Source organism: Brachyistius frenatus, unplaced genomic scaffold (genome assembly GCF_029030835.1).
Source record: "Brachyistius frenatus isolate BFR_SWC_R1_liver_20210118 unplaced genomic scaffold, ASM2903083v1 Contig_260, whole genome shotgun sequence".
NCBI classification, from domain to species: Eukaryota; Metazoa; Chordata; class Actinopteri; family Embiotocidae; genus Brachyistius; species Brachyistius frenatus.
In genome coordinates, this window is record NW_027210859.1 from 228,128 (window position 1) to 246,015 (window position 17,888).

Sequence of the window (17,888 nt, forward strand, 5' to 3'; positions counted from 1 at the left end):
TGGGGAGGGGGAGGGGGGGGGGGGGGGGTTGTCATTTGAGCGGCGCTCGTGCTCACCGGATGTGCACCCTTCCCTTCCGGGCTGCTGTCGTCTTCCTTCCGGCTCGCCGAAGAAAGTTCAGGGAGGTTCAGCGGCGACTGGGCTTTTTTTTTTTAAAACAAAACACACACAATGGACAGCCAGGGAAGGAAAGTGGTGGTCTGTGACAACGGGACCGGGGTAAGTTCGGGCCGCCTCGCCTCCCGTGTGTGTTCGTTTGTTTGTTTGTTTGTTTGTTTTTGTTTTTAAAGGGGCTTTTTTAAAACAGCGCCCCGTTATGTCGAACGATTCTCTGAAACAGGAAGTGGAGCTGTCAGCTAGTTAGCATGTGGCTACTTTTCATTCATCCGGACCCCGACACGGAAACTAACCCCCCGCCGTAGAGCGGACGCGCATGTCGGCGTGAAAAAAAACCCCCCCCCCCAAATTGGCGACTGCGGTATCATAAACTCGCCTCCACCCCACACCTCCATGTTAAATTAAGGCGGATGAGCCGAACCTCAAATGAACCGACGGTGGCTGAGCTAAAGATGCTAACTAGCCTGCTAGGCTACAGTTAGCCTTCAACAGCTGGGCTGTCTGGTTCCTCCTGCGTCAGACATTTCGGATATTTGTTCAGCAAACCACGCGGAATTTGCAGATGCGTTTATTTCTGCTGTGGTTTTTGCGTATTAAGGACAGCAGCTAGATTTTTTTGTTTTGTTTTAGTGTTTTTTTTTCATGGAGGGTGGTGGTGCTGGTGGTGGTGGTGGTGCTAACGCCGAGTCTCGGCTCGGTGCAGCTTCAGCTGGGCCGTGCCAGGTGAATTGAGGAACCACCTTTTTTTTTTTTTTATTAATATTTTTTTTAATATATATTTTATTGTTCCAGCACCAACTTCATCCATTTAAATGTCTTCCAAAAAAAAAAAAAACAGTTTCTAAGATGCTCGGGAATTAAATGTATTTTCCATAAATACGTTCATTTTTTATTTATTTATTTTTAATCTACATTGATTTGATAAAAAAATATATAAAAAACTGGCACTTTTTGTCGATTTCATAAACACTTCAGGAATTTGTGGGTGTTTATAGATAGAAAAAAAAAACAATAAACACTTTGCTGATCTTTGTTTATGCTCATGAATTGCTCATTACACACATATATATATATATATATATATTATATACACATCTATACGTAACACGGCCTCCTCTGAAGTGTAGTGACGGACTTCCTTATGTAAGAGGATGTTGGCTCAGCGTGTTTCTCACCAGTAAGGCTTTTTTGAGATGGTTTTTAGTTGCGTTGTGCGAAGCCAGAAACAAAAAAAAAAACTGCTCTCCCTGTGTCAAGGTTGAACTGAGAAGTCAAGAGGAAGTGAGACGTGACTGTGTCACCAACATCAACTGTTCACATCACAGATATCTTTACTTCACATGCACCTTAAAAAAAAAAACAAGATGAAAGAAAACTCTGAATAGTTTTGGCTTATTTGCAGCTTATTTAAATTGCGGTTTTAAATTTGGCGAAGCGGCACGAAAAAGGAAAATATGTTGACATAACGGTATTTTAAAATCATCTGATGTTTTAGCTTTAATAATAAACTGATGCACCTTTTGATGAAATGATTTCCTGGCGTTCAGTTCAGTATTACAATTATCTGAGCTCGTCGCAAACGAACGGTGAATGGCGACGCCTCCACCTGCCTATATCTCCACGTGGTATTAGTAATTGCCTCTGTAGATAAATATCTATCAAAACATGTTGTCACCATGTAATGACATTTAGCTATGAGATGGAAAATGTTTCTCTAACTCTCTAACAATTTAATTGTGGGTATTAAGAGCAAGCGGGAGTTGTTTTCAATATTAGTTATACATCAAATGTCTTTGCTAATTTCATTTTAGTGCAGAATATAATTGACTAAAATTAGGTTTTCTTTTTTCGGTTTTGAATGAATATACATTTAAGGTGCCGTGAACACCGTCGGTACTGATCACAGATGTTCTTGCGAGTTCACGCTGACATACATGAAGCTTACGTGTTATTTTTATCTTGTTCTAAATGATAATTAAGTCCACCGTTATCAGCAGGGTCACAGTGATGTGTGTTTTTTTTTTTTCTTCTGTGCTGTGTTTACTCATCACTTCCTCTGCACTGTGGTTTTCTTGTCTCCCCGTCGTAGTTTGTCAAGTGCGGCTATGCAGGCTCCAACTTCCCCGAGCACATCTTCCCTGCACTTGTCGGGAGGCCCATCATTCGCTCAACAGCCAAAGTGGGGAACATTGAGATCAAGGTATGAACCGCACCTCCCGATGTTTCCTGATTGGATCCTTTTGTTCGGAGCAGAAAGTGTCGGTTGCAGCGGTTGTGATACCACGGAGTGAAGAAAAAATAAATAAATCAAAATATTAAATCACGTATAACAGAACAGAGTTTGTTTCTGATTTAAGCACAATGTCAAAATGTGCTCTAAATTCGCTGTAGAATAAATGCCGTACTTTGCTCCAATAATGATGTTTGTTTGATAGACAACAGAGGTTTAAATGTCTTGACAGTTTCCCGTTATTTTAGCACACCTGTCTCTACCGTCCTGTACCTTTCCAATTCTTTTGTTTATTCATCTTTGCCTTCCTCTTCCTCCATGTTTTGTTCGACCACGGTGAAGTAGAATGCTCAGAAGATGGTAAGTTCAGGTTGGTGTGTGCGCCTCCTGTTCCTGCCTGCTCCACAGAGTGATGTCATGTTGTGATCTCGGCTGAAAATTAAGCTCTTATTTCTTTTGTTTTTCGATCGTTTTCTTTCTTGTCTTCATTCGTTCCTTCGTGTTTTCTACTCACTCTGATCCAATTGTTCTGCGTCCTAACTAGTTCGCTGATTGCCGGTGTTGCGTTTTTTTTTTTTTTTGTGTGTTTTTTTTTAATTTTTTTTAGCGTTTTCAGCCAAATGAGTGGCAGAAGGGAGTAAGATAGAAGTGCAGCACATCACGTTAATGCACTCCTCTCTCCGGGCTCAAAGTGTTTGCAGAAATAGCCGCAATGAATCATAGGCCAGCTGTTATCGATGGAGTGCTAAAAGAGATTTTGGACCGGTTCCATTTTCAGAGTCTCTGATTTACTGGTGCATCCTGACAGCTCCACACGCCCACCAATCCCGCTGCAGTTTTCCGCTGAAAAGAACTTAAAATGTCAGCAGAACATGTTTTATTTAGGTAATGTCCACTTAAGGGCAGTTTCTTCCCTAATTTGTAAGCGTTTCACCTTATTTATTTTTTTTACAAGTGCAGGGGAAGTGTACATACTGGGGGATGCATTGCAGACAGCTGGCAGTTTGGAGACGGAAGCACATCTGTTTTTCTGTTTTTTCTTTTCTTTTCTTTTTTTTTTTATTGAGACCACATGGAGGCGATGCCTGTGACTGGTACTTTGTTAATGCCAAAGCCCACAGGATGAACCCATAAAATGGCTGCCTTCAGTGGGCTTTTGGTGTCTCCAAGTGGAACGTGAGATGCTTGACTGTGTGGCTAACACCGAGCTCTAACCCAGCAGTTGTTTACATTGTCAGGCTGCCTGGCATGCAGATAGCTGAATGGGGCTAAAACAAGTGGTTTACTGTAGCTAAAGGGAAGTGTTTCCAGGTGTCCATGCATGGAAAATAATGCCTTGTTGTGCATGCTGGGTAACTGAGTTTTAAACTGAAGAGCTACATGAATGCAGCTGTTGTTATCCGACAGATAGCTCATTTTGTGGCAAGTGAAAGATGGACGATGAGTTTCTTAAATTTTAGTTGGAAAAAGAGGCGAGTTGAAAAACAGATTTTATTGCCCGAACCGATACTGGGTGCTCATTCTTACTCCGAGTGACACTAAAGGGTCCAAACTGGGCTTCACAAAATGGAGGGCTGTGCTCTTCGGCTTCTAAATATTTCCCCGTGTTGACCTTTTGACCCCTTCCTCCAGGACCTGATGGTGGGAGATGAGGCCAGCGAGCTGCGCTCCATGCTGGAGGTGAACTACCCGATGGAGAACGGCATCGTCAGGAACTGGGACGACATGAAGCACCTGTGGGACTACACCTTCGGTCCGGAGAAGCTCAGCATCGAATCCCGCAACTGCAAGATCCTGCTGACCGAGCCCCCCATGAACCCCACCAAGAACCGGGAGAAAATCATCGAGGTACAATGACAGTGGTCCGTTTATGTGCATCGTCAAGGGTTTTAGTTTTTTAAAGGTGTCACTGATGGATGTTGCACTGTTCACGTTACATCCAGTTCATCAAAGTGTTGATATTATAGAGTTCTTTTGTAAGTATCGGCCGTTTGGGGAAATTTGAAAGCAGAACAGAAGTGCCACTTTGGTTAATCTCCTTTAATTACTTCTGCATTATGTCAGAGATTAATTTGTGCACGTGTTGCCGGCGGTGTTGTGTTTATTTCTCATTCCTAACAAACAAACAACTCTGCTTCCTGGCCTCTGCCACAGGTGATGTTTGAGACCTACCAGTTTGCAGGAGTCTACATTGCTATTCAGGCTGTGCTGACACTGTATGCTCAAGGTAAGAAGACTCGCATGCTTGCTGGGGACGCAGGTTTATTCAAAGGAGATATTTTGCCACTCTGTACTCCAGTTTTCACATCACAAAAGTTTCACAGATGTCCTCCTCACAAACAATTTAGTTTTACCCTGATAGCAAGGTGTTATAATTAGTTCCTTATTACAAATTGTTTTCTAGTTTATTACTGTTTTCAGAAACCTCTCAACTCTTCCTTCATGGTTTGTTGCTCAAAAACTAGACAGCTATTGATTTTAATTGTGGTATTTTTCCTGTGTTTTGATATTAAACTACCACTTCTTAGTCACATAAGCATCGCTATACCTACAGTTACTCTGTTTAAAACACAGTGTTACATTAGATGTGTTATGTCCTTGTGTTGTTTACCCAGCCACAAACGCACCCACCTTTTTATAAAGCTGTTGATTGTTTACCGTAGTGTGTGTGTGTGTGTGTGTGTTTCAGGCCTTCTCACCGGCGTGGTGGTGGACTCGGGTGACGGTGTCACACACATTTGTCCAGTGTACGAGGGCTTCAGTCTGCCCCACCTGACGAGACGCCTGGACATCGCAGGCAGGGACATCACCCGCTACCTCATTAAGGTATCCGGTCTCCCCTTCAAATGATAGATCCCACGCGATAACACATATTTACTAGCATTCCACCTTAATGCTGTAATACAACACCATTATCCTATTTCCAAAATAAAGGGTTTGGGGTTGTAATGAGTATGTTGGAGTTCAGTTTTGGTCGAGTCTTGTTGCTCTTTGGGATGGGGTAACTGCTGACATCATCTGCTTTTTAGATAACAGGGTCTTAATTTAGAGAAGATCTCGCAAAAAAACGTCTACCCACAGCAGTACCACTACTTAAAAAAAAAAAAAAAACAACAACAACATATAAAGAGGTTATAATAAATACCTCGAAAGAATAACGTCTGACTTAACTCGCCTCCTTCCTGCCCTTTCTTCCCCCATCTCCCCGTCTTCTTCCTCACTCCCTGGGTGCAGCTGTTGTTGTTGAGGGGCTACGCCTTCAACCACTCCGCAGACTTCGAGACAGTGCGCATGATGAAGGAGAAGCTCTGCTACGTGGGCTACAACATCGAGCAGGAGCAGAAGCTGGCGCTGGAGACCACCGTGCTGGTGGAATCGTACACGGTAAAATAAAACACTTGAGAAATGTACTTACAATCAGCATAAGATCATTTTTAATAGATACTGAGAGAAGTAAAGAAGTCGCACTGCGAACGCCTCCAAAGCAGTTTAAGGCGTGTTGCTGCTTCACCTGCTGCTGAACTCGTTATGTAACCTGCGGTTTGTCATTTCATCAGGTGTTCAGCAGCCAGCAGGAACACGACCTTAAAAATTTGTCTCACATGGACGTCGTGTGCATTATTCACTCAGTTGGCATCAAATAGCAAAACACGGAGAACATTAAAAGGGACAGTGAGAGCATTTAAATTAAGAACTAATAAAAGAAGATATTAAACATTATCTCTGCAGTTTTAATCCTGTATTTCCACCTCTTTGGATGCCCTTAGGGTCTCGGCTTTCTGAGGCACACGCCGGCCTGCTGTGTTTCCTGCTTCCTGTCACTTATCCAATAAATATTCCATTAAACCATAATAACAAACAGTGTGTCCTATGAAAGAGATGGAAATCAAGTAGACGTGAACTCAAGAAATCCCTTCAGGACAGAGTGAGGCTGAAAAGGACGATGAAGACGGTGTTTTATGGCATACAAACACGTCTAATAACTGCTAAAAAAAAAAAAAAAAGACGTAAATGAGAGCAGCCGTATTTTGTAAGAAACATCAAGCTCTAGTTTTTTCGAAAGTTGGACATTTTACAAGTTTCCATATTTCCAGCCTTCGGGAGATTCATGTTTATTTTCTGTTTACTTTTGCTGTCTTTTTATGCGCACCACATGTGCACCGAGTTTCATATTTCTGCTCAAAATAGCATCATTATAAAAAGAAATGCCTCCCAAAGGATTTTGTTTTTCACAAAGTGGCAGTATTTTGAGGAAATCCAAACTTAACGGGGTAACTGAATCCGTTCCAGCGCGGCGCTAAGTAAGACTACCGCACGCCTGCCGCCGGCTCGCTTTCGGACGGGCCAGTGCTGCTCGCCAACTGTTTTCTCTGGGACTCAAACATATGGGGGTGCAGCGCTCCTCCGTCAAGACTTGCTTTTCTTTCCAAGGTCCTTTTTTTTTTTTTCCCTGCGGAGGGGAACCGCAGAATCTAAACGTCGGTCCCGCAGTCTGTGTTACTGCACGCCCTGCCGAGCACGTGTTGTGTCTCTGAGCTCTCTGTGACCGTGTGTGTTTGGGTTAGGGGAGGCGTGTGTGTGTGTGTGTGTGTGTGTGTGTGTGTGTAGGTGTATAGGTGCGCGAACATGTATGTGTAAGTATCGTTTTGTGTGCGAGAGTGTGCCGAAACAAGGAGGGCAATGTAACTGTGGCCGAAGGGCCCTGAACTGTGCGTTACATCATTTCCTGTGCAGCCACTTTGCGGCGGTGGCTGGCCTCCGCTTCCTCCCACTGCCCTCGCCTTGAATGAAGCCTTTTTATAGTCGCACACACACACACACACACACACACACACGTTCACTCCGCTGGTTTTGGAAGCTGCACTCTCTGTGCTTTAACTTTCGGTAGAGTATCATCAGTCTGGGAGGATTTTATCCTCCGACAGCAGTAAACTTTCTTTTCTTTTAAGAAAAGGTGTGTTGTGAAGTTGAAACATCCCGAGTATCACTGTAGTTTCTCAGGATTCACGCCCTCGGGCGCTCTCGTACATTAAATCCTACCCCCATTCAGTGGTGTCATACTTTCTTCTCCACCCCCACCTCCCCCTTCTCCTTTCATCTCATCCCTCCCACGCATCTCCAGCTGCCAGATGGTCGTGTGATCAAGGTGGGAGGAGAGCGGTTTGAGGCCCCCGAGGCTCTTTTCCAGCCCCACCTCATCAACGTGGAGGGTGTCGGAGTGGCCGAGCTCCTCTTCAACACCATCCAAGCAGCTGACATAGACACCAGGTGAGGCCGACAAAAGAACACAAATACGCTGCGCTATCATTTAAAGAAAGACGCGTACATTAAAACGAGTTTTCCCGAGAGTGACTCGGTGTTTTACACTTCATTAACAAGTTACGGCACAAACGGAGACATTTGATGGATGGGTGTACAACGGTGGTGTCCGCTGAAAAGAGCTCTCACTAAAGCTTGTAGATGCTTTTAGACATTAAGCTAAATTTTGATTTTCATTCTGTAGTTCTGAATGGAAAGTTTGAAAATGTATATCAAGTATTTTAAAGATTGTAAATAGCAGCAGCAACAAGGAAACTCAACAAGTTGCTGCTAATGCCTTGCAGTTTCAGTTGAGGAATACATTTTGTAGTATTTACTTTAAATCACAGAGGAACTTAAGTCTGGCTTCAAAGTCAATTTTCAACATTTCTTGGACTTAAAATGAGAAAAATGTGCCTGTTAAGATGGAAACTCGCGATGATACTCGAGTTATTTTAAGACGCTTCATTTCCCGTCTTGCACGTCGCTCTTTCTCTTCCGTCTCTCACTCTCGGCTGTCTTGGTTCTGTCAGGCCCGAGTTCTACAAACACATCGTGCTGTCGGGAGGATCCACCATGTACCCCGGCCTGCCGTCTCGGCTGGAGAGGGAACTCAAGCAGCTGTACCTGGAGCGCGTGCTCAAGGGAGACGTGGACAAGCTCTCGGTGAGAAAAACCGACCCTCCTGTGACGCCTCTTCTGTGACCGACTACGTGACTAAAACCGCTCAGATGTGGTTTACGGTGTGAAAAACTGACCCATTAATTTGAGCCCAAACTGGAGCTCGTTCACTCTGACCTAAAACGGGTGCTGTTGTTACAGGAAGCCACTGAACTCCTTGGGACATTCAGGTTAACCAGAGTCGGCCTCTCGGTTGGCGCGAGTGAATATTTCCAGCTGATTCTCCGGGTTTGTTTAAGTTTTTCCTGGGCGAGGTTTCCTACATGTGACAGAGCAGGGAGGTGCCAGAAAGGTACAACTTACCACTGACGGTTTACCTGACGGTGTCGCCGCACACTTGGACTTCACAGTAAAAAAAAAAAATGAATCAAAGGCCTTGAATTGTGTGCAGCCGGCATTTAAAACCACGTCCGTTTCAAACAAATCTGTCAAGTTTGGGAACAAAATCTTTTGATTTTGTAACGTCTCACTCGGGGCGCAGTGTACACGAGCCACCACCAGGGAGTGCCAGAGACCAACAGACCTTCATTTTAATTTAAAAAAGAGCACTTAAATAAGAACAAACAGAATGTGGGGTTAAATATTTGTTTTGGAAAAATAGCACAATGTTGCATTTCCATGTCAGTGTCCCAAAGACAGAAGATTTCACACAGAACTATTTTGTAAACAAAGCTCTGCAGATGACTCAGGTTTAATAGCAAGTCATTATCTGGTTTATTTTTCTGCCTGCAACTGCAGGATGGCCTCGCGTTTCTCTAATTGTTTATCTTCTTTTCCAGTGGAAGTCTTTATACGCCGAGTTAAAGTAACAGAAATGTGCGCACGATATGTTTTATACCAAATACTTAACGAAAGTCCTTAAATTGAGTCTTTCATACAGAAAAATGTCTTGTTTCATGTCAGTTACAACGGACTGCGACGTTGGCAGCGTTTTACCGTCGGAAAAAGAATCATTCTTGTCGCATGTTTCACTTGCCTGTCGACCTAACACACACTTTCCTTTGCCAATATATTGCTTAAATACACCGCCTCCATTTATAGCTCGCGCCTCTTTTTTAATCTGTTTGTTTGTTGCTACGTTTAGACAGCGAGTCACGACAAACAGAAGCTGCATCCTTCACCCTATTTGGTGAAAATATTAGTGTTCGGACAGACTGAGCTGGCCGAGGTTCATGCTGAAGGAGTGGTTTGAGAAGTCTTGTATTGATGTTTGAAATACGCTGGATCGGTCTCCAGTGGACTCGGTACTTATCCGATGTGACGGATTCTGACCAGAGCTATCGTGAAGCCTCCGTGTAGATGCATTAATCGGTGGTTTTACGTGAACGGATGACCGTGTCGTGTGAAATGTGTCGTTTGTAGTGAGAAACCCACAGACCTGACTCTGCACTTTCCCTCGGCTCCTATAGAGTATCTTGGTGTCTTTCAGCTGATTGTTTTGGTCCTGGTCGACTCCTCATGGAGCAGGCAGCTTTCTTCACTTATTTTCCTCAGAAGTTGGCTGAGACCAAAACGGAGAGAATATTGGACTTAAATTTATCTGGTCACCAAAGACTTCACTCTAAACAAATGTTATTACTACAAATATCTATGGATGTTAAAACTGCCAACATATTCACTATATATACTTTATAAGGGAATCTTGGTTTATGTCAGTGTCGTGTTTAGAGCTTGTTGTGCTTCATTATGGTAAAAAAACAACAACAATTAAATCAAGTGTTAGCAATGTTTACACGGCATATGTTTCATATTTAAGTTTAATATCACATCTAATTTTGTTCCCTCCATTGTTTTTTTTAATGTTTTTAGTTACGATGCAATCTTTTAAAAATGTAATTTGAAAGTAACGTGTTTGTTGGCAGTTCTCAAGTTTGCTTGTTTGACAACAATTACAAATTTCAATTCAAATGTACAAACACTCGAAAAGTCTCGGCGAGCATTTAATTCCGTTTCTCGACTCGGCGCTCGCATTAAAACGTCGGATCAAAAGTAGGATGTAATAATGACAAAGCTTTGGGCCGTTTGTGTCGCTGCTTTTCTGTTATATCCTCACACGGCGTTCGCTTCACACCGACTAGAAAAACATAAAGGACTTCATTGTGGGACTCTAATCGTCAACTTATCGCACGCCTCTCCGTGTCTCTCTTGTCTTGTAGAAATTTAAGATCCGCATTGAGGATCCTCCCAGGCGAAAGCACATGGTGTTCCTGGGCGGAGCCGTGCTGGCCGACATCATGAAGGACAAGGACAACTTCTGGCTGACCCGCGAGGAGTACCAGGAGAAAGGAGTCCGCGTGCTGGAAAAACTCGGAGTCACCGTCAGATAAAGCACTGGACGGACAGAGCACGCACACGCACACACACACACACACACACACACACACACACACACACACACACACACACACACAAATAAACACATACATGCTACACACATTTCCCCCCCCCTCGCCCACATTGCAGAGTATATATCTATTTATCCCTCTTCATTCTCTGTTTCGGCTCCTGATTCTCCTCTAACATCAGAGAAAGGAGCCGTCACCTCCTCCTCTTCCTCCTCTTCCTCCTGCTCTCTGCCTCTCTCCTCTCCTGGTTTGGGATTGGCTCACCCTTTTTTTTTTTTTTTTTTCCTCGCGAGAACCAATTCCATGTCTTTCAGATTTCCACCGCGCCTCCCCTCCCCTCCCCTCCCCTCTCCTCCCTCCTCCTTCGACTTTAACCACAAATTGACGAGTAAATGTTGCGGCGCTGGTGACGAAGGTTAAAAAAAAAAAAAAACGATGCGGGAGATGTTTACCTGCAAAATAGGTTTGTTGTGAATTAAATTGGGCAGGTAAAACCCACCAGCCGGTAGAACGTTTAGATTTCCTCCCTCGTTTTAAACCTGCAGAGGGAGGAGTAAAAAAAAAAAAAAAAAAAAAAAAAAAGTGATGCAAAGTTTCTAAGCAACTCGTAAACGTCTGTAACGTCACAATCAGGGTCCACCACAAACAGCCACGGGCCGCTTTCAGCATCTGTTCCAGGTGAGCGAGAAATGATCACATTTTTATGTCGGTTTTTATAAATGATATCATGACTTTTCTTTTCTGGGAGAGGGATTCCTTTTTTTTTTTTTTTTTTTTTTTTGCTTTTTCTTTTTTTTTTGTTGGATGTATGAGTTCAATTTAAATTTGATTTCTTTTCTTCCATTGACTTTTCTTTTGTTGCTGTGCACTACCACCATTGTAAATGGGGTGTATTGTGGTAACGGAAGTTTCCTCCATGTTTTTTATGAAGAATTGATGGTTGATTTATAAAAGGGACAAATACACAAAGTAAAAGCCCCTGAGCTTGGCATTGGGTGCGTGACGGTACTTTGGGGGTTTGTGGGTGGTGTGGCAGTGCTTGGGATGTCTCTGCCTCCTCTCCGGATGAAAATCTCAAAAATTGAATGAATGAACTCGTCGCGGCGACGCTGCAGCTCCTCGCCTCCCGCGTCCTTTCGGTCGCAGGTCCGAGGAGGAGATCGATTCAAAATCTGGAAAGCAGAGCATCGCAAAACTGGTGAAGTTTAAAAAAAACAAAAACGGTATCTTATCGAAGTAGAAACGCTGTTGAGACCATGTTTAAGTTCTCCAGTCTTTCATTCCCAACGGTCGACTTAATGATTACTGGAGGCACTTCTATTTTGAGTATGATAAATGTGTATATTTTCTTTTTTTTTTTTTTTTTTTTTTCCCCCTCCTCTTTCCATGATCGTCTATCCAGTGCCAAGTGCAGTTAATGTTAACTGGATCTCTCATGTTTTAATGTCTTTCTTTTTGTCAGTTTTTGTTTTTATTTTCCTGTGTTGTTCATAGCATAACTGCCTAACGCTGATTTAAATAAAGAAAAGTGATTTATAAGGATGTTTGTGTGGCAGTTTTTCTTTTTCTTTTTTTTGCCACAACTGGGGTCCATTTTGATAAATTTGCGACTTGAGCGCTACTGAAGTGAAGAGCACCCAAATATATTCAGTTTCCTGTTATGCAAGACAATGAATATTGGCTGTGTTTATGCCTTGGGGGGGGGGGATGGGATCAGATAATGGTTTCAGACAGATTTCCTTGTCATTTGTTGCAACAGGAGGTCAGATTAGATGAGCAGAGCGAGGAGAGGATGGAGGTACGAAGGCGACTGAGGCTCGTCCAAAGAGGAGGATGAGGTCTCTGAGCACCGACCAGAAGGAGGAAGAGGAAGTGGAACAGTGGCAGAGAACTGGCGCCACCAGAGGAAGAGGCTTTCTTTCCGTGCCTGAAATAAAGATCTCACCCCAGACTCTTCCGGCCTTGTTCCATTTTAATCCCTCGACTCTTGCCACTTCCTTCTTAACCCTGACCTGTTACCTTGAATCCAGAATTTGAGATATTTTTTTGCTTGAGCGCTTGAAAGACTTTTCAAATTTTAAGACGAGTTTCTCTGAAGAAAAAAAAAAAAAAAAAGGAACATTTTTGCATCTTTAAGTTCACGGCAAACGGGCAAAATTGAAAAGCTCCAGAACAGCTACTAAATAGACTTTGTGGGGAAGTTTAACAATATAAATGTGTAGAATTTATTCTGTAGAATCTCACCCTATAACGGTAAAATAAAGTTTTCCATCTGCAATTTATTTTTCTTTTATCGTGCTCGTTTTTATTGACTGCTTCACATTTAACAGTTTCAGGAACCGTTTGTCACCATCGGTTCTTGCTTCAGTCTGTTTCACTGCCAAACATTTACTTCCAAGTCAATTCTCAAAGGACTTATCTGGCATAAATTACCGCAGTTGTATTTGAGTACTTTTTTTTTTTGGAGGGGGGGGGGGGGGGGGGGGGGTTTCTTGAGTATCTTTTAACGCAAAGACCGATGAAAACCTTTTCCACAGGGTGGGAGTAGAGAGATGTTTCCCCCTCAACAGTCTTGAAGGGTTTATCTTGGGTGCAGAGTTTGAACTAAGACAAGAAAAGAAAAAAAAAAAAAAAAATGCTGAAGCAATTAGCTGGTTACGTGCAAAGTTTACTTCTTGGATATCTTCGCTCGGCGTGAGTCAGTCGGGCAGTTTGGACCCGACGGAGGAACACGGCAGGCTCAAATGTTTGCAAAAGTAAAAACTCACTCGGGTGCAACATAGAACACACAAAAAAAAAAAAACAAAAAAAAAAATCATTGTTCGGAGGAAAAAGCCAAAGTCCTTGCCTATCTTTGGACATGAGACCACGGCCACCCATTCCTCCAAACTGCAGTGGGAAGTGAACGCCGGTGCTCCGTGCGCCCAGAGAGGGGGCCACGCTGACCCCATTACACCAGCAGATATCTTAAATGTTTGCACATGTGGACTACGATGCTGTTTGCAGCCGTTGAGCTGCTTAGCAGGCCCCCAAAAGCCCTCCGGGACCTTCTTTCTTCCCCCCCCCCCCCACTCGCTCTCTCGCGCTCCATCATTATCGCCCACATGCTTTTCCAGAGACATCCTGAGTGAAACAGCTCGACGTCCTCGATGGCTATCACATGTTCCTGCTGAGGAGGGGAAAGACATCTTGAAGAGAATAAGGCAGGGTGTGCTCGGCTTCGTCTTTTTCTTCTTTTTGCTTAAAGAGTTTTGTGCATCAAATTGTGCAAGTTTTTAAAACAGCGGAAAACCTTTTTTAATTTTTTTAATTTTTTTATTTAATCCTCCAGGTTTCTTCATAAAGTCAAAGCTTTCTCCCTTGAATTTCACAGCAGTGAAGCTTATTTGTTTGAAAACAACTGTTGAGGACGCTTTATATGTGGCGTCAAAGTATTCGCTGAATGTTTCAGTCTGTCCACGATTAAAACTTCCAACAAAATCAGCTTAGATACTGAATAATGGACATCGGACGTCATAACCAAAAGATGCAAATCATTAGTCTAGGAATTTTCTTTTTCTATTTGCTTCACCGCATGAATTCGTCACATTCATGTTCCTCAGAGGACGAGTCCTTCTGACCTTGGTGAAATCCTGGGTCTCAATCTGTGTACTTACACTTCCTATTTTGTGTGCGAGTGCGTAACTTCACACTGACAGTTATAAACAGTTATGTACGGTCTGTGGTAGAGGTGAGAGCGCCGCTGCTGGCTAACAGCAACATGGACGGGCGTCTAGAAGCTACCGAGGCTAACAACTTAGCAAACTAGCCGGCGCCAAACGTAAAGCGGGAAATGCAAAGGATTAATGTACAAAAGAAAAAAATTAGGCCGCCATCAACGTTTTCCTCGGAATAATTCATAAAAAAAAAAAGGACTTTCATGGCCTCGTAAACAATCGGCTACCTGTTAACGCCGAGCTTTCTGAAAACTCAGGCGAAAATTCTCGCACGACACGAGTGTATTGTCGTCGTCAACATGTTAATTGTGTTTATGGTAATCCTCGGATATATTTTCTTCCTCTGAAGAAGCTGAAACATTACTAGTGAATGATAAATGCGTGTCGGAGGAAAAGTTGTGGTTCGTTCCACACAAAATAAAATACATAGGTCGTTTTTTAACTTTAGATATGAGGAAGTATCTTCAAGGCGAGACTAAAATTAAGCAGCGGACTCACGTGTGTTTTTTTTTTACTGTTTTCTCTCGTTTTATTGGAGGCGGAAGGTAAGACACACATTTCACTTTAGTTCTCTCACACCTGGCCACCCTTCGCTATCTACAAAGTACTTCCTGTTCCTTCTCGAAAGCAAGAGCTACATCCATCGTACATGTTAGAAACAGTTATTTTAAAAAACAAAAATAGAAATAAAAATGTACAACATACACTTGATATATATAATATAATTTTTGCTCTTTTTTTGTACAGAGGTAAAAATACTAAGCGTAAAAAAAATGGGTCTAATTCAATACAGGGAGTCGTTTCTTTTAGTTTTTTTTTATCAATTTAAATACACGAGGAGATAAAAGAGGATGCGTTCAGGCACTTGTAAATGGCTCTGACTTGTGAGAACACACTCGAACACCGGACGAGATGGAGAGAAAAGATTAAACGCTGACACGCCCACGCACCAACACACACACACACACACACACACACACACACACACACACACACACACACACACACACACACACACACACACACACACACACACACACACACACACACACACACACACACACACACACTCTCTCTTTCCAATCTGATTGGCCCGGTCCCCGATTCATCGCATCATCAAAGGATCTGATTCCACTGGAAAGGTGTCGGTGTGTGATAGCATATTCAGCTGATCCCAGTAGCTTTGGATCAAGGAGCAGGATGAGTGGGGGAGGGAAGGAGGGGAGGAAGGACGGAGGGGGGGGGGGGGATGTCTCATGAACACACACACACACACACACACACACACACACACACACACACACACACACACACACACACACACACACACACACACACACACACACACACAAGGATGTACATACTGGTACAACAGGGCAGGATGTATGAAACAGATACAACCAGGGGAGGAAAAAGGACATCCTCAGGGTTTCTGCAGTTCAACTACAGTAAGTGACATTTCCTTCACAAAACAATCAGGGATGGATGTTTGCTGCCAGGATTTCAGATGTTTTTCAGACTCCTGATCTTTTCCAATGGGAATCCTACCGACGTCCTGCTTCGATTTTATTTTTGGAAAACGCTTATTGTGTTCCCAGGTCACATCCCCGACGCCGCCATCGCCCGGGCCTGGAGGCAGCACGAGGCACCCGTGCGGTCGTCAGTTTCAGTGCTGCGCTGTCAAGCGTGAGGGCGTGATTGGCCGACCACGGTGTCACTCAAAACGGCAGACACTGGCAGGTAGGACAGCAATTTTTGTTTCCCTCCGTTTCCCCGAGTTCGTACATCAACACGCCCGCCACGGACCCGAACGAACGCACTCTTTATTCAGCTGAACTGTTGTCGACAACTGACTTTACTCCTGTGACGATGTACCAAATCTGGCATGGAGGGGAAAAAAAAGAAATGCTGAAAGTTACTGGAGAAAGAATAGCACACGCTGGTCACGTGTGGCTTCAGCAAGTTGTGTCTTATGTTTAATCTCAACATATTTTGGCCTTAAAGGAATAGTTTGACATTTTAGAAAGTGCTCTTAAGAGTGGAAACAGCAAAGCAGCTGCAGCTTGGCTCTGTCCAAAGACTTAAAAAAAAAAAAGAAAGACAAATTATATATGACATCTTTTTTGTAATAACCTTCTTTAAAACATGTCGATTTTACACTTTGTTTTTTTTCTTCAAATTAAACAAACAAGATATATAATGTGTTTGTTTTGGAGCTTTCAAACCGTTGATCTGTTCGCTTGCCGTTTACCGTGCTAAGGTGACTTTGTGCATTTCTTAACATGTCAAACTTTTCTTTTAACAAACTGGAGGATGACCTGAAGGCTTTTGTGTGGAATAAGACTCATTGCATTGCTGTGATGACATTATACGTGTAAAAAAAAAAAAAAAAAAAAAAAAAAAAATCCTTCATAAATCACAGGTTTTGGCAAAGAAATGAAATAAAAGTTTGTGGTGATCTTAAATCAGTTAAATCCAATTTTCACCAGAAAGATGGTACAATTTATTTTAAACTAATGTGTTTTTTTTGGAGCAAAGTTCTTCTGTTATTTCTGTTAAATCTGATTATTGAAACCGCTCAGATCACCATCATTTAGGCCTTTGCTGGTCCACATACGTGACTGTCGGGCTCTACTGGAGGGCGATGCGTAAAAGAGGGGAGGTGATTGTACGTCGCAGGCAAACTAGAATCCAAAGTTTACACACTTACTAAGAAGCTTTTTAAGAGTTCGTTTTTTTATTACAAAAATAGTTAAAACCCAGTTTTAAAGAGCAGTACGTGGTGAGGCTGATTGCTCGGAGCCGTAACCAAGCTCACGCTTATCATTTATAGCAGACATCTTCAAAGAGAAAGAGAGAGAGAGAGAGAGAGAGAGGGAAAGAGAGAGAGAGAGAGAGACGGGTCACGTCTGGAGCACGACTCCATATTTTAAGGCATACGGGCACCAATTTTAACGGTATCTGATTGATTTTTCTGCAAAGAACGAGGAAATCAGAGCCTTAAAAAAATCTCACAACGCTTCAAGTGTATGTTAAGTAAAACGAGCCACAAAATCTGACTGGAATCATAAGACTCGATGGGTTCCTGGTTTCGCTGTTTCATTTTTTTTTTTTTTTTTTTTTTAGGCACTGTTTGAAATAACGTGAAGCGAGCAGGGAGACGGACGCTCGAGGATCGTAGCGTGACTTGAGGCACCGTCTCGTCCAGCGAGCGAATCGCAACCCGGCGCCTGCTTTTTTTGTGTGTTTTTTTTTTTTTTTTTTTTTTGCTGGTAGATCAATTAAAGAGAGAAAATATAAATAAGGATTTAAAAACATGAATCTTTGGGATATTAGGAGAAGATTAAGATGAGTACCATGTTTGTTTCCGTGAGCGAAGAAGATGTAGATGGCGGAGAGCTATGTGGACTATTATATACACGAGCTTTACTTATAAGCTGCAGTACAGGCAAAACAAAAGGCCTCGGCGCACATCGTAAGCATGCACAAACACCGTCCGCA

General features: G+C 42.9%; 1 protein-coding gene and 1 long non-coding RNA gene across 2 annotated transcripts; one reads left to right on the forward strand and one right to left on the reverse strand.

The window, feature by feature from the left end:
• The first annotated feature begins 91 nt into the window (after nucleotides 1-91).
• Nucleotides 92-11,253, forward strand: LOC138634400 (actin-related protein 2-B). Its single transcript, XM_069721307.1, has 9 exons — nucleotides 92-219; nucleotides 2,207-2,317; nucleotides 3,980-4,195; nucleotides 4,502-4,574; nucleotides 5,037-5,173; nucleotides 5,582-5,731; nucleotides 7,470-7,615; nucleotides 8,179-8,311; nucleotides 10,483-11,253. Exons 1-9 carry the CDS (start codon nucleotides 172-174, stop codon nucleotides 10,651-10,653), a joined length of 1,185 nt encoding a protein of 394 aa, XP_069577408.1. The 5' UTR covers nucleotides 92-171; the 3' UTR covers nucleotides 10,654-11,253.
• Nucleotides 11,254-14,894: 3,641 nt separating this feature from the next.
• Nucleotides 14,895-16,936, reverse strand: LOC138634393 (uncharacterized). The gene is made up of 2 exons (XR_011311971.1): nucleotides 15,690-16,936; nucleotides 14,895-15,640 (listed from the first exon to the last, which is right to left on the reverse strand). It is a non-coding gene; the product is annotated as an uncharacterized lncRNA (long non-coding RNA).
• Between the last annotated feature and the right edge of the window lie 952 nt (nucleotides 16,937-17,888).

Excerpts from the sequence above, each read along its gene's own strand:
- LOC138634400 (XM_069721307.1), top strand. The coding sequence starts at position 172 with ATGGACAGCCAGGGAAGGAAAGTGGTGGTCTGTGACAACGGGACCGGG. Across the intron at positions 4,196-4,501 it reads ACCGGGAGAAAATCATCGAG|GTGATGTTTGAGACCTACCA; the intron begins GTACAATGACAG and ends CCTCTGCCACAG. Across the intron at positions 5,174-5,581 it reads TCACCCGCTACCTCATTAAG|CTGTTGTTGTTGAGGGGCTA; the intron begins GTATCCGGTCTC and ends CCCTGGGTGCAG.